The sequence below is a fragment of the Dermacentor variabilis genome, unplaced genomic scaffold (assembly GCF_050947875.1).
Source record: "Dermacentor variabilis isolate Ectoservices unplaced genomic scaffold, ASM5094787v1 scaffold_14, whole genome shotgun sequence".
Lineage (NCBI taxonomy): Eukaryota > Metazoa > Arthropoda > Arachnida > Ixodida > Ixodidae > Dermacentor > Dermacentor variabilis.
In genome coordinates, this window is record NW_027460302.1 from 15,781,817 (window position 1) to 15,799,050 (window position 17,234).

At 43.4% G+C, this 17,234-nt stretch overlaps 1 protein-coding gene across 4 annotated transcripts in view; it reads left to right on the top strand.

The window, feature by feature from the left end:
- Positions 1–17,234, top strand: part of RhoGAP68F (Rho GTPase activating protein at 68F) — a 230,520-nt gene that overhangs the window by 68,113 nt on the left and 145,173 nt on the right. For 3 of the 4 annotated variants that reach the window (XM_075677914.1, XM_075677917.1, XM_075677916.1), the window contains 3 exons: positions 3,345–3,371; positions 10,119–10,418; positions 11,620–11,707. In XM_075677914.1, coding sequence (XP_075534029.1) covers positions 3,345–3,371; positions 10,119–10,418; positions 11,620–11,707 — 415 coding nt within the window. Of the gene's footprint in view, positions 1–3,344; positions 3,372–7,618; positions 7,638–10,118; positions 10,419–11,619; positions 11,708–17,234 lie in introns of all 4 variants that reach the window. The other variant, XM_075677915.1, reaches the window with a different exon arrangement.

Consider the following 17,234-nt stretch of genomic DNA (forward strand, 5'->3'; position numbering starts at 1 on the left):
AGCAAGAAAACAATTTTTGAATTCAACAACTAATATCAGAGTAGGCACTGCCACCACTGTCCTCATCGTCTGCACATCATCATCTGCTCTTCTTGTCATCTGCTGGCCAGCGGGTGGTGGCTAGTATACGGGGTGATCATTTTTCAGTTTTATAAAATTTTTAAAAGTCACCTTTTACAGACACCATAATTCTAGTCCTCGATCTGGATTGTTCAAGTAGGCGGACATTATTTGCACCAAAAGTCGAACCACATATAGCCTGTAAATAACACTTGCATGCATCGCTTGGTCTATTTGCAGCCATGAAAATACAATGGCCTTCGTACGTCTGCAGTTGCAAAATGTTGCTGCTGGACATTATAAAGCAGTTTCCAACCCATTCTATTTCTTTGGCTGACGTTTTGATATAACCCACATCAAATCAATTTGTTACACATTTATTCGATTATAAGGCGAGGGTTATACTATACTAATCATTATACTAATCCACAAAAAGGTAGACGTTAAAGAATTAAAAAATTATAGGCCCATTAGCTTACTCCCAGTATTATATAAAATATTCACCAAAATAATCTCAAATACAATAAGGGCACCACTGAACTTCAGTCAACGAAGGGAACAGGCAGGCTTCAGGAAGGAATATTCTACAATAGATCAAATCCATGTCATTAATCAAGTTATCAGGAAATTCGGAGAGTACAATAAGCCTCTTTATATAGCTTTCATAAATTAAAAAAGGCATTTCATTCAGTAGAGATACCAGCAGTCATAGAGGCATTATGTAATCAAGGAGTACAGAATGTTTACGTAAATAACTTGGAAACTATCTGCAGAGGTTCTACAGCTACCTTAGTTCTACACAAGAAAAGCAGGAAGATACCTATGAAGAAAGGGGTCAGACAGGGAGACAATCCCTCCAATGCTATTCATGGCGTGCTTGGAAGAAGTATTTAAGCCATTAAACTGGGAAGGCTAAAGAGCAAGGATCGACGGCAAATATTTCAGTAACCTTTGGTTTGCCGATGAGATTGTTCTATTCAGCAACAATGCAGACGAGTTACAACAAATGATTGAGGACCTTAACATAGAGAGCGTAACAGTGGGGTTAATTATTATGCAGAAGACAAAGATGGTGATAAATAGCCGGGCAAGGGAACAAGAATTCAGGATCGCCAGTCAGCCTCTAGAGTCTGTGAAGGAGTATGTTTACCTAGGTCAATTTAACTACAGAGAACCCTGATTATGAGAAAGAAATTCATAGAAGAATAAAAATGGGTTGGATCGCATATGGCAGACATTAATTGTCAGCTCCTGACTGGAAGCTTACCATTATCATTGAAAAGGAAGGTATATGATCAGTGCATTTTACCAGTGCTGACATATGGGGCAGAGACTCGGAGACTGATAAAGAAGCCTGAGAACAAGTTAAGGACCGTGCAAAGAGCGATGCAATGAAGAATGCTAGGCATAACCTTGAGAGGCAGAAGGAGAGTAGTTTGGATCAGAGAGCGAACGGGTATAGGCGATATTCTAATTGACATCAAGAGAGAAAAAATAGAGCTGGGCAGGACATGTAATGTGCCGGTTAGATAACTGTTGGACCATTATGGTTACAGAATGGGTACCAAGAGAATGGAAATGCAGTCAAGGATGGCAGAAGACTAGGTGGAGCGTTGAAATTAGGAAATTCACAGGCATTAGTTGGAATCGGTTGGCGCAGGACAGGGGTAATTGGAGATCGCAGGGAGAGGCCTTCGTCCTGCAGTGGACCTAAAACAGGCTGCTGCTGCTGCTGCTGCTGCTGCTGCTGCTGCTGCTGCTGCTGCTGCTGCTGCTGCCGCCGCCGCCGATGATGATGATGATGATGATGATGATGATGAGGAGGAGGAGGAGGAGGGTGCACTTAGGTGACCTGAGAAAAAGAACAAAAGCATAGGTGCTAATGTAAAGCGATGTAGAGTAGCCGATGGATTATTCAGGGTTCGCGGGGATTGCTCGAAATAATCAGAAACCCCCTGAATAATCGGAATACAGTCAAACACTTTTATAACAAATTGCTTGGGACCCCTAAAATCCTTTGTTATAGAGGTCACTTCTTTGTAAAGAGAACAAAAATGATTTAACGTGAGTCCAAGGGAGGCTTAGTGAAATAAGTATATATATTTTTGTGCAGACTTTCCTTGATGGAATGTGCAATTCCAGTGGTTCGCGGCAGCGAAACGTGGGAATGAAATGATGCCAGGTAAAAAGCTACAGCTATCGCCTTCCTTGCCGTCTGCGACCATCCTCAGAGGCACTTCAGCACTGTTGTCTTCGGTGACATCCATATACTGCCCTAGGTAGCTTTGAAGACGTCAGTTATGATGATGTCAACTGTGACGTCAGGTGCCACTGCACCCACAGCAGCACTGCATTACACAGCGACTGGCAGCGTAGGAGTGTAGCAATCCCTGGAGCAGTACAACACTCTCTGCCATTGGCATTTTTGTCAAGTATATCGCTAACGCTGCGGTTAGCACGGAGTGCAGTCACGTGGCCTCTGTGGAGGGCTGAGCATGTGACGTTCGTTGCAGGTCAACCGTTGGCGGCATCTAAATTCCTTAGTTGTTCAGGCAATTACATTGCAGTAGTCTTCGTTGTACTCACGTACTAGTACTCACATACGGTGCAGAAACCTGGAGGCTTACGAAAAGGGTTCTACTTAAATTGAGGCTGACGCAACAAGCTATGGAAAGAAGAATGATAGGTGCAATGTTAAGGGATAAGAAAAGAGCAGATTGGGTGAGGGAACAAACGCGAGTTAATGACATCTTAGTTGAAATCAAGAAAAAGAAATGGGCATGGGCAGGACATGTAATGAGGAGGGAAGATAACCGATGGGCATTAAAGGTTACGGACTGGATTCCATGGGAAGGGAAGGGAAGTGTAGGAGGGGGCGGCAGAAAGTTAGGTGGGTGGATGAGATTAAGAAGTTTGCAGGGACGACATGGCCACAATTAGTACATGACCGGGATTGTTGGAGAAGTATGGGAGAGGCCTTTGCCCTGCAGTGGGCGTAACCAGGCTGATGATGATGATGATGATCAATATTGTAATAGAAGTTATTATTTGTGTAGTTATTGTGTATTTGTCCATACAACTATCAAAAGCATGCTACAATGAGAGACTACTGAAACAAATTCACTGTTAGAAATTTGGCGGCAATGATGCAAAACGTAGTCTTATTCTTGCCTTGTTTACTGAAGCTTTATTTCTGCTTCCTTGTTTAAAAATTGCCCTTTCGTACATTGGTGTTCTTTCGTCGAGTTGATTAACAACATATCTTTTGCATTTTCCTTTTCAAGGCACCCACGGGACTCTCCCAATCAAAGGTGAGGCAATTTTCTATGTGCAAGGATGTGCAATTGAGTTTAAATTAAATGTGGATGAGAACAATGAAGTTAAGCTAGTTCTCCCACTTGGTTACCTGTCATTGCAATGTGTGATGGTGCATGACAGGGGCTAAATGCTCTCTGGATCCAAAACTAAGTGAGGGATTGCATTTACAAATGCAGAAAAGGAGGTGTGTCTACAGCGGCTTGTGAGGCAGTGTCCGTCAGCTGATGGCAACAGCATTGAACACAAAACTCTTGCACGTGTATAAAAAAAAAATGAGAAGGGCAAAAGAAGTGGCATTACCAGAATTTATTATGCAAATTTATGCTGTTACTGATAAATATGGATATAATGTAATAAGGTGTCTTGTAATGGATAACTTAATGCCTTCTGGTCTGGCTTCTTGCGTTTCGATTTCATTTCATTCGTGTATTTGCCTTTTTGCCTGTGCATGTGGGTAATGTGGTTGCATTGTTTTGAACATGAACTCGTGCCTAGTGATGCTTCTTTGTTTCCTGTAATTGTCAGTCAAATAATAAGTAAGTCAGTCAATCAAATTATGGTACCCTGGAAAAGCCGTGAAGTCTTTGTGTTAGTGCAATAAATGATAGCAGTAAAGGGCATAACACAATGTCAAAAGCATTACAGTATGGAAGTGCTACCACTAAATACGTGAGTGATCACCATAGTGAAAAGAAGAATGAAGTTGACAAGTGTGGCGAAATGGCCTTGTTGGTGTATCTTGAGTGGCAGCAGCAGTAGTAAAGACAATACACAGGGAGGCGCAGGGGTGTCCGGTGTGTGTGTGTGTCTCCATTTTTTGTCTTTATACTAAGCGCTCAACTGCTGCCATGAACAGAGGGCTGTATTTTCATCACATGGGAAAGTATAATATTTCGGAAAAAATAAAAGTGATAAGAAGGTTGCAGTTGAGGTAGCTGAATAGCTGTAACTTTAGCAGCACCCCCCAGCTGTAATGTAGCGCCCTGACGGCAAGAAGGAAGAGCTTTCTTTGAGCACAGTAGCAGTCTACATTGTAATAACAGGATGCTTTAGCTAGCTCGAGTTTTATGAGCTGGTATACGTGGAAAGTGCAGAGATGCTCTTCTTGAGCAACAAGGAGGACTTTCGGCAATGGGCTTGTCTGGGCCCTATTATCATTGTCCACTTTTCAAAATGCTGGCCTTAGGTTCAGCCTTCCCTTGTTTTGTACTGTGTTCATCCATTCAAGTGTCCACTTTCCTGACTACTTTTTAAGCAAGGCTTAATTGGAAGTGGGCTAGTTATTAGCAGTCAGTGGAACATTATTTTCAACAATACAAAAGCGATGTACAGAAATATTAACCCTGATAGCCTATAATGTGGCTAGCTACCAGTCCAATAACTGTACAACCAAGAATGTGCAGGTCAGCTGGAAACACACACACACACGTACACACCGGGTGTCCCAATTACCTTGGACCAAGATTTTTTTAAAACCCATGAGCTCTAGAGAAATCGTTCCGACTGCATAGTAGCCGTAGTCGTGCGTACTTACAGCGAGTATATTTTTCATCACAAAGTACTAATAGATTTTAATTATTAAACTTTTAATTATTGCTTGAATCATAAACATATCAATTACGAAGTTGTAGTTGTAGCATGAAACAAATTGTTTCGAGCTCAGCTTTGCCTCGTTGGTTTTTCCGAGAAAAAATAAAAGCGCGCGAAACATCCAAAATACGAAATAGATACGCACTTGCACACCGCTACTCGAGCGCTCCCAAGCAAATACTCTATTTACTCACATATTGATCGCACCCCTGAATCTTGTCGTCGAAATTTGATTTTTTAAATTTACCGTGTAATGATCGCACCCCGAACTTGCCGGAGCGATATGTCGTGTGCCAAGTCTAGCTAACAATGATCGCGCTTACCATCTCTCGAATGCTAAATGAAAGACTGTTCAAGACAAACCAAGCAGTCTGCACGCACCAAACATACTCAAGTAGATGCCTCATTTCATTACTTTCATCACTTCCCGCACTTCCATGACAAAAAGAGGTACAACCAAACTTGCCTTTATTATGTGTAGGCTTTATAATGGTTGTGGTCAACAACAAAAAAGGTGCCTTTCGATTCTTCTCATCTGCACTCGTGGGCACGCAACAACTCACGAGCGGCAACGATAGTAGCCACGTTTACACTGATACGTTAGAAGTGTACCCTATTCATATGCTGACGCTTGTAACACAGCTAATAGATTCGCCCGCCCTTAGCGGAAACATGCCGTATTAGGATATTAGTGAAGACAGACGCCGCAGTTTCCGCAGCATGCCGGCCATGTGTTTCTATGTCACTGGCGGCTAAGCGTGCCCTTCTGTTTCTATCCCCTCAAAGTGGAAATGGCTACGTTATTGCCGTAAACTTGCCGATATTAACGATATTATTCATTACTGATACGGAAGAAACTGTTTCAATGCACGTAACATACTCACGAGAAGAAAAAAAAAATCGTGTTTGGCGTGTTCAGCTTGCTCCGCCGGCCGCCATTTTTGTTTTGGTGTCCCGCACTACATACGATGGCAGCCGCCTATTAGTTGATCTGTTGTCATCCCGCAGCAAACGCGCGATGAAAAAATTTTTTTCTTATTGTGGGAAATTTAACCCGTGTAATGATTGCACCCCTGAATTTGCGTAAAATTTTTTGGCAAACACGCGTGATCATTATGCGAATAAATACGGTAGCTACAGATACATGGCTTTACTTGTAGCTGCAGCTCGATACAGGGTTTCACACTATGTGATGGTCGCGGCATCATGAGGACACACCACCGACGCATTGATAAGCGTAGTGGAGCCATAGGGGGGAGGGAGGCATTTCAAAGCTGGGAAACTGACGGCGCACTTGTGTCTGTAATTTTGCACACTCATCTTGCCCAGAACGTATGTTCCTTTCATTCCCTTTAGCAGTAGAAACAAACCTTGCCAGGCTATATCCATCTAGTGCATTTTGGCAGATCTGTATGGCCAGTGTATGCTGTTGATTACGTAAATCATTTTTGCTTGATGTGTTAGTTTGTACATAATAATGAAAGATCTCAACATTACCACACCAGTGACCTGCTCTGGGGGTGGCGCATGGCGAGAAGAGGAAGGCAGCCAAGCTATTCGGGATGTAGTATTGTGAAGGATGCCCGAGTTCGTCAACAATACTTAGAATGTATGAAGTCCTTTGCGAGATGGGTAGCTCCACAAGAAAGTGACACAGGACTGCCCCGGTAGTTCAAGAAGCAGAAACAGATGTTTTGGCGTTCTTTGCCGACAACTCTCACTGTAGTGTGCGCAATGCCAGGGCAGAGGCCGGAACCTCAAGGTCATCTGTGTGGAGGATTTAAAAAAAGAAAAGGTCATGTGCACCCATACCATGTACATTTTTATCAAAAACTTGAAGACCGAGATTTTGAAAATGGGCTTGACTTTGCCAATTAGATTTTCATGAAATGTGAAGTAGAACCGGACTTTCTCATTCGCGTGCTTTGGATGGATGAGGCAAATTTCTCCAGAAATGCACAAGTTAATCTTCACAAAGCGCACTACTGGAGTGATGGGAATCTCCACTGGCTCGCACAAACATTCCACCAATACCAGTGGTTGTTTAATGTGTGGTGCGGTATTTTTGATGGCAACATCATTGGACCCATCTTTTTCGACAACACCGCAACGCTATATTGACATCCTCAAGGGCCCTGTGAATGACGTCTGTAGCAGTGTTCCACTTGCTCACTTTCGGAACATCTGGTTTAAGCATCATGGTGCTCCTGCGCTTAGTAGTAGTCAGTCTCTAGCGTGGCCTGACAAGCTTTTTCCTGGACAGTAGATTGGCTGGCACGGACTTGTACCCTGGCCTGTAAGGTCGCCAGTCATCACACCGCTGGACTCCTTGTTGGGCTACGTGAAAGATTTTGTGTATAGCAGCGAAACTACTGCACCGGATGCCCTAAAGGCAAAAATAAGCAGAGTCTGCTGTGAGATTCCAACATCATTAGTCAAACCTGCAACAGCACAAGTGTTGGAAAGAAGCAAGTACTGTATTGCTTCAGATGGGGACCTGTATGAGCAAGTGGCAGTGGAAAATAACTGCTCAAAACTGGTGTAAAACGTGACTGTTTAGTGCACCTTCATGTTACCCTATCCTTACATAAAAAGCTTGTGACAAAGATAGAGATAGGTAAAAAACTGCTTCGTTTTCCTTCTTTTCCAGAGTTCAAGAGACAGAAATGGTAAATGGCTAAACCAGTTGCACCTTTGGATGTTTCTTTGTGGGTGGCTGAGACGCCTTACATGCTTTTGGTTTATTTTTTATTGAAATAAACTCCTGAGTAGCTCTTTTTTATTCTTCTGAGAGCTGGCCTTCTTTCCTTTTTCATGCTTTTTTACGCACTGTTTCTTTGTTTTAACACTGGCTGAATTTCTTTTGTAGCTTTGTTTTGTGACATTCGAAGGTTAAGGCTATCCTGAGTGCCTCGTGATCGAGCACAACATTCGTGCGTCTGCCAGATGCAGATGCCAGTGCACATCCATTTCATATTTCGTGGACTTTTTTTTAAAAAAAAAAAACAAAAACAACCAGGCACACTTCAGCATGAAATAAATGCTTGATTCTGAGGTTGTCTAAGGTGCCTTACAACTTTGTAATTGACATGTTTGCTAATAAAGCAATGTATAAAATGTTTGCTAATTAAAAGCAATTAATTAATACTTTGTGATGAAAAAAATGATTGTAATTACACAACTGCTGCTACTTTACAGTCGGTACGATTTCTCTAGAGCTCGTTTTTTTTTTAAATCTTGCATATATATATATATATATATATATATATATATATATACACACACACACACACACACACACACACACACACACACACACACATGAGGGTTGATCCAGAAATATAGTTCCCATCAATTTTAGAAACAGACATTGTCTATTCTAATAAAAACATACATCATTTGAAAGATGAAACTTTGCTCTATTTTTCTACATAATCGCCATTTTTTGCACGCATTTTTGTAGAGGTTGGGTGTTGTTGTGAAGCAGCATTACACCGGCTGCCAATCGTCCTCGCCGGTGGTTCTGGATAGCTCGCCTTAGTTTTCTTAGTGTTGCACAATATCTGTTTGAGTTGGTTGTTGTCCCACGTTCCATGAAATCGATTAGCAGTATCCCCTTACGATCTCAAAAAACACAAGCCATGACTTTGCTAGCAGAAAGAGTTTGTTTGAACTTCTTTGCTACTGGTGACTCTGGGTGACACCACTGTTTGGATTTTTGTTTCGTTTCGGGAGTGAAATGAAACACCCACATTTCATCTCCCCTAGCAATGGAGTCCTGCAATCCTTCCTTATCTTCTTGACACTTTTGAAGAAACTGGCGAGCACAGTCACGACGTTTCTCCTCGGGGTCTGATGTCAATAGTCGCAGTACCCATTGAGTGCAACACTTGTGATATGCCAATTTTTCCGTCAAAGCTCTTTCCACTGTACCGTAAGAACTCCCAGGAATCTGAGCAACAAGTTCATGGACGGTAGTCCTCCTGTTTTGAAGCACTTCGCGTTGGACCATCTCGATAACCGTCTCCTAAACTGACGGTCTTCCACTCCGTTCTTCATCGTGGACTTCCTTCCGAACAGCACTAAACTCCCTGCACCACTTTCGGACGTGTTGAACGGACATACACTTGTCGCCATACACTTCTGTCAACTGACGACGAATATCCACGGGTGGAGTCCCTTTGGCGTGCAAAAAGCGAATTCCGGAACGGATCTCGCACTTGGTGGGGTCAACAATGGGAACCTCCATGTGGGACGGTTGCTGAGCCAAAAATGAGCGGTGCAGTGAAGCGCGGCCAAGGAGAATCAGAGAGGGGGGGAACAGCCGCACATAGCAGTGTTGCCGGATTTTGCCTCGCACCTTCCCATGTGTCTGGAACTCTTTGGGAACTTATTTCTGGATCAACCCTCATATATATATATATATATATAATATTGCTGCATCACTATTTGTGCCAAATACACCCTGACGACGACAACGATGACAGGGCTGCTCGAGAGTACGAGCATGAAAAAGAAAAGACAAAGACCTTCTTTGTGCTGACCTGCATCCTGCATGTCCTTTTCGAGTACAATGTGGTACTGCTACTTGCCGCAATAATGCCCCTGTGCTTTGTGACCTGCGACAATATATATATATGTAAGCCCGCTATATGGAGGAAAATTCATGAAAGAGAAAATATGTCATGCACCCTATTGTAGCTGTGAAGGAAACCCATAGAGGTTTCTCAGAAAGAGGTATATAAATTTAACATAGAAATAGATTGAAACCATATCTCGCACATACATTATAAGTTCACAGGTCTTGCATAGACAGAAAGAATGACTTGCATGCCTAGTCCAAAGTTATGTGCAGTGTTTATCTCAAGGGTTATCATGTTAAAAATTTTAAAATTAAATTCTAATATTATTTCGCTATAAATGTTAGGACATTTGGGCATGCAAAAATTTCCATAGACTGACATGTTGTGTATTACATATAATAGAAAACATCCATAATGAGTGGATTTGAAGCACAAAAGACAACATGCCAGACAGACAGTGCTTGTCTGTTCCGAACGACCCCGTCTTTGTTTCAGGTTTCAAATCTACTCATGTGTCGTGTTTTAGACTTGAGAGGCTGAGTGCCACTTGTTTGTTGAACCTCTCAGCTGCCGAGCCCAACCTCGCGGTGCACCTTGATCTGAGAGACACAACGTCATCGGCCAGTGCACGGTCGGGGGCGGCAGCTAATGGCCGGTACTGCAGCAGCAGCAGCAAGGGTGGCTCCTCGCCCGAGTACCTGGACTCCTCGCCGTCCCTCTCCGAGAGTCTGCTGGATGACAACAACTACGAGGCTGTGCTGGGCCTCGACCTTGAACCGCCCCCCGAGCTTTTTCCGCCCGATGAGGGGCGACGACAGCTGGAGGACTTCAACGACATCGAGTGCCATGGCATCGTCGACATTGCCGGTGAGCAGCGTGGCAGAACTGCTTTGGGCAGCGGCAGTTGCTGTGACGTCACAGGGTGATTAGGTAAAGTTGCACAAGTTTTTAGTACCTGGTAAAATGAGAAACATCATTTATATTGGAGGAAAATGAGCCATGCGAGGGAATTTGAATCACTCCATTGTTGGGATGTACCCCCATTGGCATCATATATGTCATCATTCATGTCTGGAACGCAAGACAGTGAAACAAATTCCCAGCATAGATATATGAACGAGAAGAGTATAAACCTAGTGGCCCAGTTTTAGTAAGTCAGCCACAGAGTAAGAGGAATGGGAGTGCCAATTTGCCTGATAAGACATTACAACTTGTGCACCTGTGAGCGAGCTGCTTTGTGACCCAAATCGTAGATGGCGTGGAAACTTGTTGCCCAGAGCTGTGTTACCTGCAGGGGCCCAAGCGCAGCATTGCGTGTGGCGAGGGATAGTGGACCTTCTGTTTGTTGTAGAGGTATGCGTGCATTTCTGCTGGGGCCCCCGCGTATGTGTGCACACACGAGAGTCATGTGCATGCGCTAGCAAATACCGCTCGTCCTTAGCTGAAGTTTGCACAACATTTAGTTGCTTTTAAATGCATAAAAATTTACTTCTGTAAGTTCCAGTGTCCTGATAGTGGCTGTTAAGCAACCACGTTTTTTATACTGGCATGCTTTTACTAAAACTAGATTTGTTATTAATGAACTGAAATAAAAAGCTGTAAACTGCTCCACACATGTGTGCATTCAGTCGATCACTGAGTAAAAATCTGATGTATAGCGTTGCTTACTTGAGCGTGTTTTTGTATCTTGTCTGTGTTCGTGAACTTCAATTAACAATTAACGGCATGTTTCGTCCTGTGTCGTGGCGTTCTTCAGCCAGCATGCTATGCAATGCATGAGTCCTTCCACCAGGCCAACATCTATGCCACTTAATTTGGCAAATGGTGGCAGTGGTGCTCTAAAATGAGGGAATGCAAGGCACTTGGGAACATCTGGAAACTTTTGTTTTATGTTGGAACTCCGCTTAAAACAAATGCAAACTTATTCAAGTTACGGTCATGAATGTATTAGCAGACAGGCACAAACTAAGGGGCCTTTCATATTGTTTTCTGCTGAGGTTAGCTTAGTGCCTGCAAGCACCATCACAAGCCAATGTGCCGCTACTGTGTGTCCTTTGTGTCCCACCAGGTGACGATGCGTATGGTCGCAATGTGATAGTCATCTCGGCATGCAGACTGCCACCCCACAAAGAGCTGAACCACCCCAAGTTTCTCAGGTGCGTACTATCAATGGCATACATTCACGCTGATCTATCGCAGCGACTACTGTTTTACACTGTCCCCTTGCTTGTGCAGATGGTTACTTCATTAAAACTTCTTTCTGGGCGAGTTGGTGCATGCTTGACATAAAAATTGTAACAGCACAAAACACATGCCACCACAAAGTATCAAGGACGAGACACTTGTGTCTCGTCCTTGATACTTTACTTTACTTTACTTTGCACTTTGCAGAAAAGAATTGTGTGGCTCCCACACCCTGTGGGAATCGGTGTAAGCGAAGCTTTCTGCGCTGTTTGCTTCGATTGACGATAAGTAGCGGTGATGTTAACAGTGAACGTTTCATTTCTTCAACATTTAGTCTAGCACAAGAACGGTGAGTTGATGTTAAACTTTACCTTGCATGCACCACTGCTCCTTGTCTGCATAGTACACAGAACATACAGTGGGAGGTGTTTGGTTGAGGCATTGTTGTCCGCCATACTTCATAACATCTGAGAGAGTTGAGCATATGCATTTGCCTCACATGGCACATCCCATTGTGGCGGAAGTATTAAACTTTAATTCAATTATGGGGCTGTACGTATCAAAACCACATAAAATGAACGCTTCTGTGCCCGCCGCAGTCGCTTTGTGGCTATGGCACTGCTTCTCAAGTGACCGAATACCTCTATTGCAATTTAAATTTTCCACCACCAAACTGGAGAACGGTGACGTTGCACATGCCATCACTGCGCTTTGCGGCCGTCGTTGAGTAAAACGGCACTCAAAAGATGGCGATATGGTGTTTTGCACAAACCGTAAACGCCTGGCCATGATGGAGAAACCGAGCCTCGATAGAGTGGTGGATTCGCCGCTGCAGCTGCTTTTGGTTAAGTGGCATGGACCATTTGGGCATCCCGCGACATCGCATGGAAGTGGAATTCTCTCCTTCTTGCAGTTTGCGCGAGTTTCGCAAGCGAGCAAAACCAACGCAGCACGATAACGGAGCTACTGAAATGTGAAAACGAAAACAAGCGAAAACGAAACCTTTCAAACGCCAGTATCATTGTCAAGGATAATGTTAATCAGTTCTTTTTTGAAGAAATGAAATAGACCTCGACAAGTAGCATTCTCTTTCGTCCGATAATGCAACACAATGATGTTTTTATAACGAGTTTATTTATTTATTTATTTATTTATTTATTTATTTATTTATTTATTTATGGTACCCTCAGGGCTTACAATGAAGCATTACAGAGGGGAGGGGCTAATAAATACAGATAAGTATCCAAGAAAGGAAAACACGAATACTAATCAGATGACAATGCATGGTACAACGTAAAAATAATGCGAGAGCGACAAAAAAAAAAGCATATTACAGTAAAAAAATTATTATACAAAGAAAAACGGAAAACTTCGGTAATACAGATTACAATACAAGTTAGAGTGAGACAATGAGCACAGAATGATAGAAAATAAAGCATAATACAAAATACAGTGTTTGTAGATTAGGTAGATAATGAAAAAGAAAACTTATAAACAATACTGATCAGGAGAAAACGGAATTGCTTCGTTATACATTCACATCAAGGCATACTAAATAATATTATTAAGTGCCTTACGGAAGTTATCTGTGTTAGTTTTATAGACTAGTGGATCCGGTAGGTGATTCCATTCCTGGCATGATTTTGGAAGAAATGAATTACCACAGGTAGACGTTTTGTGGAATGGGATGTTCACCTTATGACGATGGTCCAAGCGTGCAGAAGTAAAAGGGGATGGTTTGATAAAGCGCGACTTGAGTGTAGGAATTAAGTGGTATATTTTATGGAACAGACAAAGGCGAGCGATTTTTCTGCGTTTGGAAAGGAGAGATATGTTGAGGGCAAGTCTGATGCTAGTTACGCTTGCTGTGCGCTGGTAATTGTTAAGAATAAAACTAACGAACTGATTCTGCACAGCTTCTAAGCTGTTAATTAATGTTGATTGATGAGGGTCCCATATTGAGGATGCATACTCTAGATTAGGGCGAATGTAGGTGACATATAACTGTTTTTTCAGGGAAGATGGTGCGAGCGAAAAATTTTGTTTAAGATGGCCTAGCATGCGGTTATCTTTTGATGTAATGTGTTCGATATGTCGTTTCCATGAGAGATTATTTGTAATGTGCACTCCGAGGTATTTATAACAAGATACTGATTCAAGTGGGATGTTGTTAAGATGGTAGTTATAAAAAGATACTTGGCTGCGTGAGATTCTCATGAATTTACATTTTACAATTTACAATTTACATTTACAACGAGTGGCTGAGTATCAGTGAAAGAATATAGGAAGAACGGGTGAATGACTACCACATTTTCACTTCATTTGCTGTGGGGCAAGTGATGTGTGGCCAGCACGTAGTGTCCTTGCTATAGAAGAGTTGAACCTTGTGTTGTGACTGCTTGATCAGTAAATTTCTCTGAGACGATACTTCCATGGTGCGACCAGTTTACTAAGTAGCGTTCACCTAATTTAGCTTGAGAGCAAGGTGTTGTTGTCAACTTGCAAGTGTTTGATGCGCGACCGCCTCAACAATGCAACGGAAGCAAGTTCCCGCACCTTCGTCAATCGATTTCAATCAAGCAACTCGATGACTTTGCGAATCAACACAGAGTCGAATGACATTTGTGGAGACTCCGCAGAGTCGCAGAAGACAGTTTATTTCTGTTTGAGCAGGTTTAAAAGACTGCACAAAAAACTACTTTGCTCACCATGAGCGTTAACAGCGTAGCGTGTTCCTTTGGTCTGGTCTCTGCCAGAATGAAAGCATACAGCACTCTTGTTTCTTTGTTCCTTTGTTCATTCATTCATTCATTCATTTATTCATTCATTCATTCATTCATTCATTCATTCATTTATTCATTCATTCATTCATTTGCCCAAAGGGTCCAGAACCTGCGCATTACATGGGGCATGAGCAGGTAACTACTGAATATTTTTAACACACCTAGTAACAGCACCAAAAAGGTTGTGAGAAGCATGAAAGCAAATAAAGAGCATAGGAATTAATAGGGAATGCAGTGCATCTAGTTGTAGCTCAAACTAATGATTATACAGTACAATAGCACAAGACAATGATCCTAATATGAACACTAAAATACAACGAATATAATATAGTAGCACAGAGCAGCACGAAAGCACCAATTGGACAAGGAAACAAGCAGAGAAAGAAATAGAAGGGAAATGAAGCTTTAAAATGACCGAATAGTTCTAACATGCTTTGTTCATAAAGATAGGTTAGCATAGCTGATTCTGTAACATTCTTTAATGCATTTTTATGAGCCACTTGTTTCGGGGACGAAGAAGACATCACATAGCAGACGACAAAGTGGACAAGCTGTGCCCTGGCCCGCCATATTTGTTGTTTTGGTGCCACTCACTGCCACTATGTAAATGTTGTACATATAGCCTTTTTGACATCTCCCCGTAATATCTTTGGTGAAGGCGTGGGCTATATGTGAAGGACACCATGGTACTTCGCAGCGGACATCTTGTGGGCCATACGACCATGTTGACTAAGAGGCTGGCTGGCTCAGCCTCGGCTGCCACAGCATTAGTTGTCCTGGCCCAACCCTGAGACCATAGTACCTTCTCTGGTACTGACGCCATGGACGTCGAAGACTGCTAACCAAATACGACCGAGCTAGCAAGAACAACTGGTGGGACCCAACCATTATGCTGGCTAACGTTATCTACTACCTCAAGGGAATGGCTCACGTTCGGTTCCAAACACTCTAGGAGGAGCTGACTAGTTAGGACACCTGCAAGCGAAAACTACAGGTGCTCGTCAGGCGCCAACGAGCTGCCAAGAAGGAACTTTCGTGTCGGGCCCAAACATACTGAACCATATGTTGTGTACATTCAGGACGTGTTAGCTCTGTGACGGCGGGTTGAAGACAAAATGCCTAAGTATGCTTAAGTATGTGGATGACTTTGTCATCCACATACTTAAAGGCATCACTGATGACGGCTTTACCTTACTGATATACAGTCGACTCCCGTTAATACGAAGTTCACGGGGACCGCAAAAAACTTCGAATTAAACGAACTTCCAATTAAGCACAAAACACAAAAAACAGCACTTTATTTGTGGCGAAATCGAGTATTTTCTCTAAGAAAAATAGTCGGTCATCTTGCTTTGCTTCTTCTTGCCGAATCGTGCTGCTAAAAGCAAGTTCTGCAGGCTGTAGATGTGGCGGAACGCTTCTTCCGCGTTACCTTCAGCGGCAAAGAAGCGCTCCGCGAGATCAAGGCCCGCAGCTACATCGGCAGCCTTAGGTTGCGGCTCGCCTTCAACGTCATCGTCGCTTTCCTGGGTCGCTTCCTGGGGCCGAATAATCTCTACAATTTCGCTATCCGTCAGCGCACCGCACGTTTCGACCGCCTTGTCTACGGCGACGTAATCTTCAAAATTGACGTCCCCGAGAGCATCACCAAAATCAGTGCCGTCAAGCTCGCTTGTTGACGCTTCCTCCGCTGAAATTTCAGAGGCATCCTCCGAAGAAGCTGCCACAAAACGGCAAGCCCTGAAGCAGTTTGCGATTGTTTCTTGCTTCACACGATCCCATGCTCGCGCCAACATGTGGATGGCACTAAGCAGGCTCACCTCATATTTTGCAGAGTTATCCATACACAAAATCATGCGCTCGAGGAGGTGCCGCCTGTACAGGACTTTAACATTTTTGATGATGCCTTGGTCCATAGGCTGCAAAACAGCCGCGGTGTTTGCAGGCAAAAATGCGAGGCGTATTGCACTCAAGGCTGGCACATTCACGCGAGCACTGCAGTGATCGACAAGGAACACCTTGCGGTCCGAAGCAGCACACTTGCGGTCCAATTTGCTTATCCAGCTCTTGAAGATTTCTGCCGTCATCCACGCTTTTTTGTTTGCCTCATAGTCCACAGGCAGCGTCTTCACGCCTTTAAAACATCTCGGCTTCGCGGCTTTCCCGATCACAAGTAACCGACATCATTCCGTGCCAGTCATGTTTGCCGCGATCAGCACCGACACTCTCTCCTTGCTGCGTTTGCCCCCAGCATAGTCGTCGTCCTTGAATGTCAGGGTCTTCTCTGGTAGAAGCCGATAGAAGAGTGCAGTCTCATCTGCATTGAAGATGTCTTCTGGTCTGTATTCAGCGAGATATTCACGCAGCTTTCCGTCCTTCCACGTGGCGCATGTTTCCTGGTTAACGGACGCCTTTTCACCACACACGCTCTTGAAAACCAGGTCATGGCGATCTTTAAAGCGCGTCAGCCATCCATCTGACGAAATGAAGTCATCGATCCCCAACATTGCTACAAGCGTTCGGGCTTTCATCGCAACGATGTCTTCACTGAGAGGAAGTTTGTTGCTCCTGGCCTCCCTAATCCAAACCAGCAGAGCCTTCTCCAACTCTGGGTAAGCGCCGGTGCGCATTCGCTTCCGAGAAGTCTTGAACTTGTCGTTCTCAAATGCATCCATTATTGTGCGCTTGTTCTTGATGTAGTTTGAGAGTGTGTTCG